Source organism: Pinus tabuliformis, chromosome Q, assembly GCF_031772625.1.
Source record: "Pinus tabuliformis cultivar Carrire ecotype Pingquan chromosome Q, CPIR1, whole genome shotgun sequence".
Lineage (NCBI taxonomy): Eukaryota > Viridiplantae > Streptophyta > Pinopsida > Pinales > Pinaceae > Pinus > Pinus tabuliformis.
In genome coordinates this window covers 172,765,091-172,783,283 of record NC_142296.1, presented here as the reverse complement: position 1 = coordinate 172,783,283, position 18,193 = coordinate 172,765,091, and the positions used below count along the sequence as shown (strand labels likewise).

The following is an 18,193-nucleotide window of genomic DNA, read 5'->3' as shown; positions in this document are numbered from 1 at the left end:
CTTGCACAATTATTGAGCATACAAAAAATTTCAGTTATGCCATGCATTATTCTAATTGGCGCAGTTGAATCAAGAAGCTATTGCCTTGGATTGGACAAAGTCGAGAAGCCAGACATTAAGTGGGTTAAGGCATGAAGCTGATGTGGATGAGCTCTTTTCTTCCCATCAAACTTACAGCATTCACAAGCTTGGAGGGAATCCTTTACATTCTGTGGTAGATGCTCGTGCTTCTGCAGCAGCTGCAGCACTAAGACGCCTTGAAAATTCACCTCCTTGTCATATTGCATCAAATATTGCCCAAGAGGGGGCCAAAAGAAACACTAGTCATGCCAGTGGAAGCAGTACTCTTTCTCAGACTGAAGATGAACCTGATCCAGATGATTGTTCTAGAGTAAGAGTTAATAAAAAATATGCAAGAATTGATCTGGAACAAGAATTTTCAGAACCAGATCCAGATGATAGAGCAATGCATGATTTCAGGTCTCAGAAACCTGATGTAGATGAGAAAATGTGGGAGGAACCTGATCCAGATGATTGCCAAGGTCACAATGTTGGTAGACCTAAAACAATTTCTGAACCTGATCCTGATGACTGTCATGAAGGCCAGAACATTGGTAGACATGAAATGATTGGTGAACCTGATCATGATGATAATCAAGAATGCCACAGTGTTGGTAGATATCAAAACTTTGCTGAACCTGATCCTGATGACAGTCAAGAAGACCACACTGTTGGTAGAAGATCTAAGACTTATTCTGAACCTGATCCTGATGATTGTCAAGAAGGTTGCAATGTAGGCAGACCTAAGAACATTGCCGAACCTGATCCTGATGATTGTCAAGGTGGCAATGTAGGCAGACCTAAGAGCATTGCCGAACCTGATCCTGATGACAACCAAGAAGGTCACACTGTAGGGAGATGCAAAAGCATTGCTGAACCTGATCCCGATGATAGTCAAGAAGGCCACACTGTCCGTAGATATAAAACGATTGCTGAACCTGATCCTGATGACAATCAAGAAGGCCACAATGTAGGGAGATGCAAAACCATTGCTGAACCTGATCCCGATGACAGTCAAGAAGGCCATGCTGTTGGTATATTTAAAGCCATTGCTGAACCAGATCCTGATGACAGTCAGGAAGGCTACACTCTCCGTAGATATAAAACCATTGCTGAACCTGATCCTGATGACAATCAAGAAGGCCACACTGTAGGGAGATGCAAAACGATTGCTGAACCTGATCCCAATGACAGTCAAGAAGGCTGTGCTGTTGGTAGATTTAAAGCCATTGCTGAACCGGATCCCGATGACAGTCAGGAAGGCTACACTGGCTGTAGATATAAAACCATTGCTGAACCTGATCCTGATGACAATCAAGAAGGCCACAATGTAGGGAGATGCAAAACCATTGCTGAACCTGATCCCGATGAAAGTCAAGAAGGCCATGCTGTTGGTAGATTTAAAGCCATTGCTGAACCAGATCCTGATGACAGTCAGGAAGGCTACACTGTCAATGGATATACAACATTTGCTGAACCTGATCCAGATGATTGTCAAGAAGATGACAACATCGGTGCAGCCAAAACCATGGTTGAACCTGATCCAGATGACTGTCAAGAAAATGAAATAATGGCTGAGCCTGATCCTGATGCCAGCCTCTCAGAACAACCAGACACAGTATATGTCCTCTCTAGGCAATCAAATGATGTTCAGATAGTTGGTTCCAGTTCTGTCGGATCAAATCTTAATTATGGAAATTCTGTTACAGAAATGCAACACAGCACTCCTGGTTCTAGACTGAACCAACCTGTTACAGAATTGCAACATGACATTCTTGGTTCTAGACTGAACAAACCTGTTGTAAGTGGCTTTGAATCCATGCAGTTGAACCTAGAACATGAAGATGCAGATTTGAGAAGAATTCAAGAGTCCACAGCTGCTACTTCTGTGCATCTTCAGGATGCCATTCAAAAGCTTAAGTCTCAGGTGCCACCTGTTGAAATTGCCCCTGTTATTAGAACTTTGTTCACTATTCTAAAGTGAGTTCCTGAAAACTTTTTCTTCTATTATTATCTTCTTGTACATAGGAATTTTGGTGCCGAAAAAATACTTAATCTTTGATTTCTATATTTCCAGCAAGACTGAAAAATTGCTTTACTTTGTTCCTTTTGGATCATATTTTGGTTGACATTTCTGATTTGAGCTTGAACTTGTTGTCAGGAATGTCATGGATCATCCAAATGAAACCAAATTCAGACGCTTGCGCAAGGTAATTTGTTAAAACTAGCTCCAAATAATTGGTTTATCGCTCGTAGATTATAACTAATTAACAATAAAAGTGATAGATATTAATTCTAAGTTTTCTTCAAAACATTGCAGGCTAATCCTATATTTCAACGATCCATTTCAAAGTATCAAGGTAATCTTCTACATACTACAATGTAGTATATGGCACATTTTACTTCTTCAATTTAACAGTTGTTTTATATTATCACTCAACAGAGAGGAAGAATAAATCCACAAAATTATTGAGCATGCAGAGCCAGATCTGCTCATAAATTTGCAGGTGTAGTCTGTTACATATTGGTTGAGCAAAAAGGAAATTCTACAAAACATAAATAAACAGAAATTTAAGGCCCTAAATGGGCACCATCAATCTATGCCACCTTGGTCACCAAGCTAGATTCTTCAGCAGTATCAGCAGTTTGGTTAGGAAGGCCAGGAGAAGCAGCTCTAGGAGGCAGGTTTACATGGCTAGAGATACGCACCAGCATGGTGCTCATGGTGTTCAGAGAGGCTTCAGGCTCTAGGTTCTTCATCCTCAGCATAGGCAGAGTAGCATGAGATTCCTTTATCCATTCATGCAGACCCAAGAGATGTTGACCAGCTTCCAGAGTGAACTGGTCTTGTGCTTTATTGGCCTTGGACTGCTTCTCCTTGAACCCCTTTTTCCAGTTTTTCCAACCAAGAACTGAATAGGTCACAGTGCACATTGCTGTGAGTCTCAACAATGTCCTTCTCACACTGCTGGAGGCACTTCTTAAGCCCACGAATTTCCCCAAACATGTAGCAGCAGCTGCAATAATAAGGCATTGGAGCGCAAATTAGGTTTCCATGAACTAGCACACAGTGCTAGGGAAATTGTTTGGGGTTAGTAAACCCAAAGATTCCAGCTGAGTCAAAATGCTGGAGAATGCCACCGATGATACCCCAAAATGAGTAAGGAATATAATAACAGAACCTCAATCTTGTCGTTCCCGTAACCATTGCTCCATCACTGTTTCCAAGGCCAGAAATGACCAACAGCAACTCTGGAGGAGACCTCCAAAGAAACCATGAAAGAGAGTTAAAAGCTATAGCACTGGTCATGATTTTTGAAGCATGCTAATTTTGCTCAATTAATAAAGTTAATATTTTTATAAAATAATGAATATGAATGTGATGATTTTTACAATGAGGGGGGTGTTAAAATATCCTAAAACCAGCTATCTAAGCAAACAGATCATATCTAGTTACTTGCTGGAAATATTAACTTTTGCATGCATTGGAAAATGAGAAATGCAATCACACACAGCTCACAGATATTTCTGCCCTTCTAGATCAGTTCATCATTAAAAATTATTTTCGGAACTTACAAGAGCTTCCTTACAGGGAAAAATGACTCTGAGAAATGAATCAAACAAACAACAAACCTTAAAATTACAGTCTGCATGGAAATCGAGGCAACCTGCCCTCCAATTTGTATGGTTGTACGGAATCTATACATAGTACAGAATCCTTATGGATGGCTGTAAAACCTGCTCTGCTGGGCTGTATGGCTGCTCTTTCCCTTGTTGCTGACTGACAGCCTGTGCTTGCTGAATACTGGCTGCTTTCTCCTTACTGAATTGCTACTGAAATCCTCAAGAAAATCCTCACCGATAGCTGAAAATCAGATCTCTGATTTTCTCCTTCGCTCACGTGACTTGTGAAATGAATGTTGTGTGTGTCTTTGTCCTTTTCCCTCTCTTTCTTTATAACTTTGACATGAACCAAAAACCTAATCTCCAGTGGTTGAGATCTAACTGTGAGATCAGTGACTCTCTTTTAATTAAATTATTGAGTGACCCACTTTAGTCACTTTATTAATTAAAAAACACTTCAATAAAAAACTGTTCGCTTAATTAATTAATTAATAAAGTGAACTTCTGAAAAAACATAGGATACTTTTAATGATGATTTTCATAAGTTGCCACCCTCATGGAAATACCTGCCTAAGCTACAAACACGAACAGGGGAGGACCCAACAGAAATATAACCAGGGTGCCCTTTTACGAAGAGTCGTGAGTCATGGCCTCTTATAATTAATATTTGTTATAATTAACTCTATTATTTTTAGTTTTATTATTTATTTTACACATAACAATTGCCTACCCCTATGAAGAATACTTTGCCCACAAAGCAATCCCAAATGAGTTCGTCTTTCCTTGTGGTGTTTCATCTTGGTTCTGGGTTTCCTTGAGATTATTTGGGCAGCTCATTTGCAGCAGGAATGAGGGATTTGCAAGTGATTTTTGTAGAAGATAATGGCTTGTGGAGCCATACAACTTGTAGTTTCTTCCCTACCATTTGAATTCCATTAATTGTTCCTTGAGATTTATTGTGGGGTAGTTTCCTAATTGCATTAATCATTATGCTCCTAACACCAAATCGATTCCATGAAGGGATAGAGTGTAATATTCAGTTTGTAATTCAAAATCTTGTATATGTATCAAAATTTTACGGCATCGTCCTATCACTTCAATTGGTTGATCATCAACAATTATCACTGTGAGATCCTTTATAGGATACATGAACATATTTAATTGTCTTGCAAAATTAATGTCCATGAAATTGTGAGTGCTCCTAGAGTCTAATAGTATTGTGTTTTCTTTTATTTTCAAGCTTCCTTTGAGCTTTAGGGTATTTCGTTTCCTTTTCTTTGTAATTCCAGACTGTTGTCGATAGTATCCTTCACCTTCAAGGTGGAGTATGTCATACTATAGGTAGTTGGACATCTTTTCCTTGGAATAATTTCTCTAACTTACCTACTTCACAAGTTTGTTTTATGTAGGTGATTGAGGCTAATGACATCTTTGGTGAGCTTTGATCTTCGTCAGTGTTCATCATGTCTTCTTCAGTAGCAACCCACACTTCCTTCCCATCTATAATTTTGCAATGATATGTGTGGTTGGCTGGACATTTATGGCGCTTGGCCCACTATTTTTAGCATCTACGACAATTTTCTTTCCTTTTAATGTCCTCCTTGGAGTTGCCACTAGAAGGCCTAGATTCTTTTTCGGCTTCATATCTATAATCTTTTTGGGTCGTGTTTGTGTGTTGGTGTCCATTTGCCTCCATAGAACCTTCAATTGCTATCTTTTTGTCTTGAATAAGTCTTACCGAATTTCGGTAAAATGATCTTTCAAATTTTTTCTACAACTTTTGCTTTACGTATTCATTCTTCCATAGTTATAATATCATGTAGCTTTAGCTCATTCTGGATGTGTGATTTAAGTCTGGTGCTTTAAGATTGAACTAAACATTCTATTGACAATCCAGGTACTCATTTAGCTAGTGCTTTCCATTCATGTGTAAAATCATCCATATTTCCTTTTTGTTGAAGCCTCATGAGTAAAAAATCTTCTTCTTAGATACCTTGGAATTGTTTAAGAATTCATCTTTAAAGTTATTCCAATTTATTGAATATCTTGATTTTTTTTTCCATGACATGTACCAATTATATACGTCCCCCTCCAGTTGCCATGGAAGCATATCTAATTTTTTCATTGTCGTTAGAGATACTATATAATTCAGAATATTCCTTTGCTTTGTTAAACTAGGCCACAACTTGTTTTTCATTCCCATTAAATTTTGACAATTCAAGTTTTTATCTAGGTGGGTATGCAAAGATTGTTTGGTGTTAGGATATTCCGACACATAGGAAATAGTTAAGTATAACTTGGTCTAGTGTATAGTTAGGTAAAGTGTGTTTCTTTAGTATGTACTTGTTGTAACTTAAAATCTGATGGTCATGATATGTTCTAGACATGAAGTGATCCGACGGTTCATTCTTTCTTCGGTATTACCGACACTTGATCCGTGGCTTAACACCCGATTGGTCCATGATCTCTATTTAAAGAGCATGGATGGTCATTGTAAGGTAATCGTTCATGAGAGAAGCTTATGTAAATTTTCTTTCTTTTACATTAATAAATTGCATGAAATGGTCACTTTGGCTCAAGCCATGGACTGTTTCCCTCTTTGAGGGTTTTAACCACGTCAAGAATACTGGTGTACTGATCTGTGATCTGTTTGTGAGCGGTGTCCTTTGGTGTTCTATCTGAGGAACTTACCCTGTAAATTCCTACATGGTATCAGAGCTATTTGAGGGCCGTATCCGTTGGTGATCCAAATCTGAAGCCGGTGCAACTGCATATGACTTTCGTTTCCTAGATCTATTGTTTTTTACTGCTTTCGGGCCGAGAGGATTGCTATATTGTGTTAGGAGCATCTATTCCAGTGAGAAACCCCTTTCGTTTCACGCGAAAAGGTTTCCGGTAGCCCTAGCTACGTCATTTTTAAGATCTGGAGGTATACAATCTTTATTTGCAGTTTTAGTTATTTATCTCTCTGTTTATTTCGGTTTATTTATCTCTCTGTTTTTTATTACTGGATCCATACCTTTCATTTCTGTGTATGCTCTTTGCCCCACGACTCTGTGCAATTTGGGCAAATCAGAAACAGAAAGGAAGAATTTTTCTCATGCGTATGCTCTTTTCTACCGCGCTTTAGTGTGAACTTGGAAAATCAGAAACATAGAGGAAAATATTTAGTTTTCAGCGAAATCTAACTTCAAGCTGTAAGGTTTGTTTTTTTTTTTTTTTGCATGTCTGTTTTGGGTTGTGTGGTTTTTTGTTTTGTAGGCAAAAAGGGCTTTTTCAAGTAACGCACTCCAAAGCTTCAGTGACTAAAAAATAATAAATCCCCTACTTCTTTTCCAAAAATTACTAACCTTTTAAACTAGCTTACTTGGTCCAAAGTTACTTTATGAGAATAGAGGTCTTGGGTTCAAGTCTTTCTTTTTGTTGAGTTACTTTTTCAAAAAGCACATGTAACTTATGTTTTAAAGTTACTTTATGTAAAAGTGTTCTTTCCCATTATAAAAAGTGAGTCACTTATAATTATAAAGTCTCTTTATCTTTTATTTAAGTTACAATTTAGTGGGTAGCTCATAAAGTATCATTGTAAAAGTGACTTTCATTTATTTATAAAAGTGGGTCGCATATTTTTTTTTATAAGTGAGCTAATTAGATTAAGTTGGGGGGGGGGGGGGGGGCGGGTTAAGAAAAAATATAACATTATCATTCACTTCTGCACATTCACGTACTTCGTCGGCATCTTCAACAACTTTTCTTCAAAGAGCCATAACTTCTTCATTCGGAAGTCGTTTTCAGAGCCGTTTTTTTTGAATTGGCCTAATTTTTTGAGATCTTTCCATTGGAACACTTAGTTTTAGCATCTACAACTTCAATTTTTGTTAAAATTGAAATTCCATGCCAAGTTATTCTTGACAGCACCAACTACTTCCAATGGTTGTCCTACATTGAGGATTTACTTAGAAGTAAAGGTCTTAGGCCAAGAGGCTAAACCTAAAGATGAAGATTCTTTAAGTCAAATGGGAAAATAGGCAAGATCAAGCATGTGGGTTGATAGGGATGTCTATTTCTCCAGACCTTAGATTCTATATCGTGTTGATATGGGGTAGCATCGGATGTGCTCTAGTCATGAAAATGGGTGGAGAGACTAAAGCACATGAGATCTCCAAGACCCAGAAATGGTTTGGACAGATTGTACCCGGTTTGAGAGATATTAAAATAATTAATATTTTTAATGGAGTTCCTAAGTCTAAACTTAAGAAAAATAAAATATTAATGGGTATTAATATAAAACTGGATTAGAAGGTTCCAAAAGTCATGGATCAAGACAAATCTAATCTTAGCCGTTGATTAGAGATTTAATCTCGGCCGTTGAAGGACCAACTGGAAAAGTATAAGAGGAGGCTTGAGGGTCAGTTGGAGAACACACCAAAGTGATCAGTAATTCCATTTGCTAGAGTGGGGTTGCTAAGCAAAGTCGAATTAGTGATCAGAAGCGAGGGGAAGTGAGTACTGGATAGAGAGGCAGAGATAGTGTCGAGAGACCAGTGCAGAGGCAGAGAGCGAGAAGCAGCAGCTAGAGTAGGCCACATAGAGCCCAACAGAGGCAACGTAGAGGCCAGAGGGCCTGCGTCATCCACGAAGAAGGCAACAAGAGCGCAGTGCCTCAGAGGGTTGACGTAGAGGGTTTTGACGCTGATGCAGTGCTTTAGAGTTGTTGGAGAGAGTTTCGTGGGACAGGTTTTCTGAATACTTGTTTTCAAATAGAGAGGCATTACTGCCGATTGTTTTTCTTTGTCGGGTGAGCCAGTTTGGCACCCAGTTGTACTCAAGGAAATACTGCATAATAATAAACCCTCATAATAGATGCATTGGGTTTTTTTAGGACGAGTTGTCCAAAAATAACGGTGTCACTTGTGTGTTTGTTTTCTTTCAGCTGTTGATCTATAGATGTTGAGACTATATTGTGTTTATCTCTTTATTTAAATGTTCTAAATAACTTGTTCAAAATTAACAAGTAGAAGAAATAAACCAAAAGAATACATATTAAATTTCTAACGGGTAATACTTAAAAATTTCAACATATCGCAAAACTTGATACCCCTGATGAAGCAATAAAACAACTCAATAAAGTTTTTGGAATAAAAAATGAAATTAGAGCCCATCAACTCGAAAATGAGTTGCTTACATTGGACCCGAATAATTTTTCTTCCATTGAAGATTTTTTGTCCAAGTTCAAGACCCTTAGAATTCTCTTGGGAGGTGTTAAGGTTAAGAAAGAAGATGGTAGCCTTATCTATTCCATTCTTACTAAGTTGGGACCAACTTACTTTGTGTTTGTTTCCACCTTCCATTCTACAAGAGAAGCCTTTATTTCTCATGGACAAGACTACAAGTCCCCCTCTTTTGATGCCTTTTGTGATTTTTTAATAAGAGAACAAGAAAAAATCTTATATCTTGGTCTTCTTCATATTGGAAACTCTTCTAAGAAAGCCTTAGCAGCCCAACAACAACCAAATTCAAAGAATCCTAAGAAGTAACATCTTAAAAAGAATGGTCCTAAACCAAACAAGGGTCCTAAGCAATTTCCATCTCAAAATGAAAAATCAATTCAACAAGATGATAAGGCAAATAAAAACAAAGGGAAGAAGACTGATAGGCATTGCAACTTTTGTAATCGTGATGGCCACTTAGAATTCAAACGCTTTAAAAAGATGGAAGCCTTGGAAGCAGCAATGAAGAAGCATAACATCCATTTGGAGCACTCTTCAACTTCAACTTCATCTTCAGGAATATCACTTTCTGCATGTGGTTGTCAAGCATCTCGGTCTGGTTATGCACTAAATGTATTTTCTTTTTCTCATTCTCATGAGTGGCTCATTGATTCTGAAGCTTCTTATCACATGGCAAAAAAAAAAGGCATGTTTTCTTCTTTAAATGATTGTAACACCAAAAATATATATGTTGGTGATGAAAGATCTCTTAGTGTTGTAGGGATTGGAACTATTCATCTAGACAATGGTCAATTTAATGATGTATTATGTGTTCCTACCTTATCCTGCAACCTTATATCTGTATATCAAATAACTCATTTAGGTGAAGGTAAAACAGTTGAATTTTCACCTCATGATGTTGTAATTAAGGACCTAATAGATCCTAGACAAATTTTAGCTACTCGTATTGTTGATGATTCTACAAGGTTGTATAATTTTAACAACTTTGGGTCATCAACTCTTCCCTCGGTATTTGTTGCTCATAATGATGAAGTGAGCAAACTTTGGCATGAGCGATTTGGTCACTTAAACTATCGCTCCCTTCAAAATCTATGTAAGGAAAATATGGTGACAGATCTTCCTATGGTATCTCGTAGATATGGTGTTTGTTCCGGATGTGTACTCAGAAAACATCATTGGGATAGTTTTGAAAAACGTGTCTCTTGGCACGCCTCAACCCCTTTACAACTTGTGCACGGTGATTTGTGTGGTCCATTTCCAGTTGTTTCATTCTCTGGCTACAAATATTTCTTAACTTTCATTGGTGATTTCTCCAGACGCTCTTGGATATACTTATTAAAACTCAAGAGTGAAGTTTTTAACATGTTCTTGGCCTTTAAGGCCTTTGTTGAGAAACAATCTAGACATCAAATTTTTAGGCTAAGATCTGATAATCGCGGAGAATATGTTAACAACAAATTCATCAACTTTTGCATTGAGCATGGAATTCAATTGCAACATACTGTTCCATATACTCCACAACAAAATGGTGTAGCTGAAAGGAAGTATCACACCTTAAAGGAAATGGCTAATTGTATGCTTCAATCTAAAGGGCTTAGTCTTAATTTTTGGGCAGAGCAATTAACTGTGCAAATTACATAGTAAATCGCACTCCTAATAAGGTTTTAAAGAATATCACTCCAGAAGAAGCATGGAGCTCAATTAAACCAGATGTAAGTCACTTCGTGTTTTTGGAAGTGAAGCATGGGCCCATATTCCCGATGAGAAACATAAAGCCTTAGAACCTAAGAGTGAAAAATGTATTTTTGTTGGATATTCTGAAGATGTCAAAGGATATAAACTTCTTCCACCTAAATCCAAAAATGTTATCGTTAGAAGCGATGTCAAGTTTGCTGAAAATATATCGGCCTACGAGCCTAGTTCGGTGGATGTGCCACCTCTCTCTATCCCTTCTACTTTTGAAAATATTTCTTCTTCAAATGATGACAACAAGGATGACAATCCTCCTCCACCTTCTTGGGATCCTCCTTCAGCTCCTCAAATTCCAAAATGGGTCCGTGCTACTCAGGATGTAGCTGGCAGGTGATCCTACAGATCAACGACGTACACGTTTTCAGTTCGATAGAGCCTCTTCTTTACTGGCTCAAGCTTCAACGAATTATGATCTTGACACCTTTGCAGAAGCTTCAAGCCATCCAAATTGGGACGCAGCTTTGAATGAAGAACGTCGTTCATTATTGGAAAATGATACATGGGATCTTGTTCCTCTTCCAAAGGGACGAAAACTTATTAGATGCAAATGGGTTTACAGAACCAAGTTTGGACCAGATGGAAAAGTTGATAAACATAAAGCTCGTTTTGTTGCTAAGGGTTTTTCACAAGTTGAAGGCATTGACTATACTGAAACCTTCTCCCTTGTTGCCAAAATGAACTCTATTTGCCTTGTTTTTTTCCCTTGCTGCCTCTTTCAAATGGGAAGTCCATCAGATGGATGTTAAATCTGCCTGCTTGCATGGAGACTTGCATGAAGAAATCTATATGGAACAACCCCTGGTTTTATACAAACAGACTCTAGCCTTGTATGTCGGCTTAAGAAATCACTTTATGGTCTCAAGCAAGCCCCTCGGGCTTGGTATGCCAAAATGGATAGCTTTGTTTTAGATACTGGCTTTTCAAGGTGTCATTTTGACAATATTGTCTACACCAAGAAAGTAGGTAAGTCTCTTATCATTCTTGTTCGTTATGTTGATGATCTTATCCTTACTGGTAGTGATCCCAACCTTATAAATCATGTGAAGTCCAGCCTTAAAAAGCAGTTTGAAATGGCAGACTGAGGACATTTGCATTATTTTCTTGGTCTTCAAGTCTTGCAATCCAAGGAAGGTATTTCCCTTTCCCAGTCCAAGTATGCCTGTGATCTTCTACGCCACTTTCACATGGAAGACTGTAAGCCAACCCCTTCTTCCTTTCAGTCTGGAGCCAAACTTTCAGTCACTTGTACTTCCTCTGAAGTTGATGCTACCTTATACCGTCAACTTGTAGGAAAAATTTTGTATCTGACCCATACTCATCCTGACCTTTCCTTTGCTGTTGGCCTTATTGCTTGGTTTATGCAAAACCCACATGAAAGTCATTGGAAAGCAGCTAAAAGAATACTTCATTATGTTCAAGGTACAATTCAGTTTGGAATTCATTACAGTGCAAAAGCATCTCCTCTATTGGTTGGTTTCACTGATTCCGATTGGGCTGGTGACCCTGATGATCTGAAGTCTACTGCAGGTTATGTCTTCACTCTTGGTTCTTGACCTATTATTATTTGCACATGGAAATATATTATTATTTATGTTGGTCCAAGTCAACACAAAAAGTCAAGTTGGCCTAGAGAGAGAAATTGACCCTCCAAGACACCATATAAATAAGCCATTGTTGACTTCACCTGGAGGCATCATCATCATATCACATCTTCCTCAATTGGTTCATACACCTCTGAAAATTGCAGGGACAAGTTCACATGTGCGAAGGAGAGAGAAGAGTTTTTGTTTGGCTACATTGACTTTCTGTTTTGGGCATACTTTGACCAGCATTGACTTGGGATAATTTGACTTGGTTTGACTAATTTTCTAATCTGTTTTGGGAGGCCGAATTCAGGGAGACTTTGACCAAATTGTTTTGGGCACTTTGACAAGCTTTGATCGTAGATCTGAGCTAGGGTTTGGTTGTAGGTTGACTTTGAAGTTTGACTGATTTGTTGGCATAATTTGTCGACTATTTTGACTAGGTTTGACTAAGAAAGGATGGATGCATTCATTGTTGTGTTGATCGAATTCTTTTGAGTTGTTTTCACTGTTGACTTTGACTAGTTAGGGTTGGTGTTGACTGTACTTCCACAGGGCCAAAAATTGCAGATTGGTACTTCGACTATTTTTGACTTTATATGCACATCATTGATTGGTCAAGGCATCGACTTTGACTTGTTGATGAATGTACTATTTGCTTAACAATTGATTGTCTAATAGAAGAAGAATCTGGTTGGGTTTTCCCCTTGTGGGGTTTTCCCTTGGTCTTTGACCTAAATCTATATCTCATTGATCTTGGGTGTCTTCTATTGTGCATACTGTTTAATGTTCTATCAACAATTTCTATTTGTTATTGGGTGATTGAATGTAAAATGGAAAAGTGAATGCTACTAAAAGATGAAATTGTTTAAAGTGATTGTTACAACATAGAACATTGTGAAAAATTAAAAGCTGAGGGCCTCATATTTGATGATCAGCCTAGCTGAGGAACGTTTGTGAAGGGACCAGAGCTGGTTAAGCTAGGAAATGGGAGTTGTATCAAACAACAAGGGATGGCTGAAGTTTTGACAGGGGCTGCTAAGGCCCAGGGAAGGCTAGACAGTATGTCTGGGTGGTGGCCAAAGTTTGGACAGTGAGGCTAAGTGTGTCACAGGTGGGTAGCTAAGAGTGATTGAAGGGTTTGGCCTAAAGGAGCAGGTCAACTGTGATAAAAGTGAAGTCGTTGGAGAAAGGAAGACCTAGCATTAAGGTGTCTATGCTGGTTTAATACAGGTGGCTAAGGGAGCAATCTACTTGTGAGCAATGATTTGACAGTGATCTAAAGGGAGCTGATCACTGTGTGAAGATTGGAGGCAAAGGATAACCAGGAATAGTGGACAAGAGCACTGAAAGGGTTGATTGTTAAGCAGTGTCAACCAACAAGTCAAGTTATTTTGTCTTAGTATTTATGGGCAAATGAGGGTTTGAAGGATTAGACCTCAAGCCCTAGTTGCATTTTCTTGTATATTGTGTATACTAGTATTTGTATTAGGGCTTCTAAAGGGTCATGATCCTTGTTATAGGAGCCCTAATGTTTTCTAATTGATGGATTAATGAGAAACAAGATTTTGGGCCATAAAACTTATGTATTGTAGTTGATTTCACTCTGGTATATTCCGCTATGCAAAGTGCTTCATATTTGAGTATCTTCAGTGTGTTTATGTTCTAGTCCAGACATAGACCAGACTTGGGGTACAAGGGAATTTCAACATGGTATCAAACTCTGTAGCATGGGTTCGCGTCCCCAAGAACTAGGTTCTGGAGCGGGTACTTCCCAGACACACCCATACGAATTGGGTTCTTCCCATAAGAACTTGATCTCAATACTTGTGGCCTGGTTTCATTTGCTTAAATGGGTTTGCCGAACTCTCGAAAATGGGTGCGTTATGGATTCTTATGTGGTGTCGGGAAAGAAAAAAAATGATCTTTGTAAAACATTTCAAATTTAAAGTTATGAGGTCTGAAAGTCCCATCATTTCGAAAGAAGTACAATTCTTTAAAATTTGTTTGCCATGATTTTTATCAAAATTCCTATCTTAGTAAAACATTTCAAATCTAAAGTTCTGAGGTCTTAAAGTCCCATCATTTCAAAAGTACAGTTTTTAAAATTTCTTTGCCATGAATTAGTTCCTGGATTTTATTTCTTAATGATATAATCACTAATTAGTAATGCATGCCTCTAACTGAAATACAACATCCTTTTATAGAAATACCATTAAGTACAAGTTATCTTAAGAATGATATATGCATTTAAAAAAATATAGAAATACCATTAAGTAGAAGTCATCTGAAACCTGAAGGATATATGCACTTAAAAAATACGTTTTGCTATCTTAAGTGTTTGCTAATTTCCTTTTGTTCCGTTTGCTCTGATAAATTTCTCCACAATGTCAATACCCATATAATATAAATGTTTCATCACACTCAACACAACACTTCGATACTAAGTTCTTTATTTATTCAGTAGTATCCATATGTGAGGAATGTGTTTTTATGGTTTAAAGTTCTTTAAACAAATATATTAATTTTATAATCTACTTTGGTTTTCTTCTTGAAGGGAGTTATTGTCTTCATTTCAATATGTAAATTGCCATTTCCACTTGATATCAAATTTGAAATTTCAAAGTGAATGTTCATGTTTAAGTCTTTAAATGATTTATTTTTCTTGTTGTAAGTTGGAAGATTTCAAAATTCATATATATTATAATTTATAAAATATAAAATATATATAAATTATAATACACCCCCGACGAACCCACATACCCTATTTAAAAAAGTGACAACCGTCCCCGTACTCGTCCTTGAACCCACGTTTCCTGGCAAGATAGGTATCATAGCTATTTTGAAGAGCACGTGGATTAGAGTGTGCATAGGAAGCACCTTAAGAGGGAGATGTGAAACTGCTACACATGGAGCAGAAGGTTCAACAGCGAAGGTGCTTTGGCATGGACGAGATAGCTATTAGAATATGTCTATTTAGTATTTAATGCTCAGTCTTCTAGCTGTTGCTAATTTTATTCTTTTAGCAGTTTCTTAGATGAAACTGTTTGTACATAGAAACCTGGTGTTTCTATTATTGTAAATATCTTTGTATTATCATTGAGCTGTTTGCTCGTTGTGAATTAATTCATTCAATATTCTTTTACATGAGTGTTTCTAACTGTTTTATGGTATCAGAGCTCAGGGATTTTTTTTTCGAAATAATTTTTCATAGATTGAAAAATTCAGTAGTTCATTTCGAAACTGCTCTCAGGGTCTGCAGATTTCTTGATCTTCATTCCTTTCTAAGGTCGAGCCCTCTGTAAGCCAGGTAGCCTTCACTGAGTCTTAGCCTCGACTTTGCTCATTGTGATAAAAGCTTACAGTCGTCAATCTCGATACAGAAAGGGATTTATCTCCTGCATTATCGTGAACAGTTTATTTGTTTTGAAGAATCAAGATTCGAAATAGAGCTGTGGGGTCTGTTCTGAGGAGGGTTCCGGATTCATTCGAATCAAGGCACGCTAGAAACATATCAAAATTCCGGCACTTTCCAGCGGCACCAAAATTTGAATTGCTTTGCCATACGGGAATGTGGCAACACACTCTTCGCTCACACAGTTCGACGCTCAGCCTTCGCTCACGGGAATATATCAGTAATTGCACGCCTGAATCAAATCAAAGTTACGGCAATATATCAGTAATCAAAGTTACGGCAATATAGCTCCTGTGGTATTGCATTAACGTCTCGTGGTATTTCATTGATTGCGTCCGAAGCGTTTGGCTCACGGTATTCTCCAGAAGGAGCCGCTGATTCCCCTCGAGAGACGGCCACTTGGGAATCGAGAAATCCGGGGGCAGAAAACGTTGCAGCCGATCCGTATCAGCAAGCCCGTCAACAAATGTAAAAATATATCCACGAAACCTTTTCTGCTATAGCTACTGGTGTTCTCCAGATAAGAGTCCGTCACGTGCAGGACGAGATCCGAGCCACAGGTATTTGCTAAGATCCGAGCCACCGGTATTTGGATTAATAAATGAAACGCGTGTTTTTTAAAACAGAGTGAGACCCGACTGTGCCCGCAATTCGTATATACATTCTAGCCACCGTTACTTGCTGAAAGAATCAAAGTGTTTTTGTTAACAGAGCGAGATCATTCAGATCACGTGACGGCAGCGAGATTCTTCAGGTCACGTGACGACAGTGTCAAGTAAAGGTATTCTCCAGATTCACGTTTTTTTGCTTAGAAAGTGGATTAAAGATTATTATGATCTGATTTGAAGCGGTGGGACCAGAATAAAGTATCACAGTCATTTTTAAGTAAGTATTACAGCGTGATCAAACCAGCATCACAGTCATTTTTTAAAGTGGCGTGATCAGATCTGAGTAATTTTTTTTTTTTTGTGGGCAAGTCTATTTCTTTCACAACAACATTTATTAACAATTTGGTACAGTCATCTTGAAAGAAGATTTTTAAGCAGGCAGCTACACTTGGTTGTGTTTCAAACTTCTGTATTATCTTTGGGAAAATGGCTACGCTCAGCAATCTGATGTTAGAAGGAAATCAACGCTTTAATGGCAGCAACTATAACATTTGGAAACAAAGAATGCTGACCATTTTTGAATACAGGCGTCTTGATCAGCTCATTTTGGGCAAAGAGCCTCGTCCCGGTACAGCTGGTACCGATCAAGATAAATTTGATGATCGAAATCGGGAGGCTGTTATGCTTCTCAAGCTCTCTGTCGCTGATGATCAGTTACCACAGATTCCCTCTGGCAAGACCGCTGCCGAAATTTGGCAACAGTTGAAAGAACTGCACGAGACATCTGACAAAAGCAGAGCATTTTTTCTCAAAAATCAGTTGTTCTCCATCATGATGGATGAACATATGTCTTTACAGGAACATCTCAACAAAATTAAAGACATTCGAGATCAGCTCGAAGCCATTGGTCGGACCATGGAGGAAGAAGATATGGTAGTCATTACTCTGAAGAGTCTACCAAAATCTTATGAACACTTCATCGAAACACTCAACATTACAACCACAAATGTTGATCTGAAGTTTTCAGATTTATGTACCAAACTTCTGCAGCAGAATCGGTGGAAACAACAGTTTGGTAGTGGTACTTCATCAGTGCCCTCGGAAAATGCATTTGCTGCAAAATACCAGTCCTATCAGTCTTTCCAGCAGAAAGGTTCTCCTTAGTCTTTTGATCCTGCTAGGAAGAAAAGTGTGCAGTGTAATTACTGTCACAGGTTCGGTCACATGAAGAAAGATTGCCGGCAGAGGATTGCTTCTGAACAGAAGAAACAGGGAGGGCCAAATCAGACAGCGAATGTTGCAGAACATTCCGAGCAGACAGATTCTGCCTTTTACGCCTTTATGGCTAAAAGGTCTTCAGAACATGTTCCGTCCTCTGCATGGTACATTGATTCTGGTGCATCACGCCACTTCTCTCACAGGCGAGACTGGTTTATTGACTTCTCACCTTTCAGTGATTCAGTGGTATTTGGTGGAGGTGAAAAGTACAATGTAGCTGGCAGGGGTACAGTTCAAATTCAGTCTGGTGGACGCACGCTCATATTTCTAAATGTATACTACGTTCCTGGTATGGAGATTAATCTGCTATCTGTCAGCCAGATTATGAGGAATTCTCCTCAGCTTGATGTTATGTTCAGTGCACACAAGTGCTCCATCATTGACAGGGAGACCAGTCTAACAGTTGCTGTTGGCCTAGAGGACCATGGTCTATACAAGCTACTTGACACCGGTGACTTTCCAGAAGTGGCTCTAGCAGCACGTGTTTCTCCCATCAGCACTCTATGGCATCAGCGATATGGGCATCTCAATATGCAATATCTCTCTCAGCTCTCTCGGGAGGGACTTGTGTCAGGATTACCTGATATTCAGACTCAACAGTTGGGGGTATGCAGCGCCTGTCAAGCAGGAAAGCAACATCGGTCT

The 18,193-nt window shown here is 38.5% G+C and overlaps 1 protein-coding gene across 2 annotated transcripts in view; it reads left to right on the top strand.

Annotated features, from left to right (window-relative positions):
* The window catches only part of LOC149218795 (uncharacterized), a 133,332-nt gene that overhangs the window by 88,201 nt on the left and 26,938 nt on the right, over positions 1-18,193 (top strand). For both annotated transcript variants that reach the window (XM_089384146.1, XM_089384147.1), the window contains exons 8-10: positions 65-2,040; positions 2,222-2,270; positions 2,381-2,420. In XM_089384146.1, coding sequence (XP_089240272.1) covers positions 65-2,040; positions 2,222-2,270; positions 2,381-2,420 — 2,065 coding nt within the window. The remainder of the gene's footprint in view (positions 1-64; positions 2,041-2,221; positions 2,271-2,380; positions 2,421-18,193) is intronic.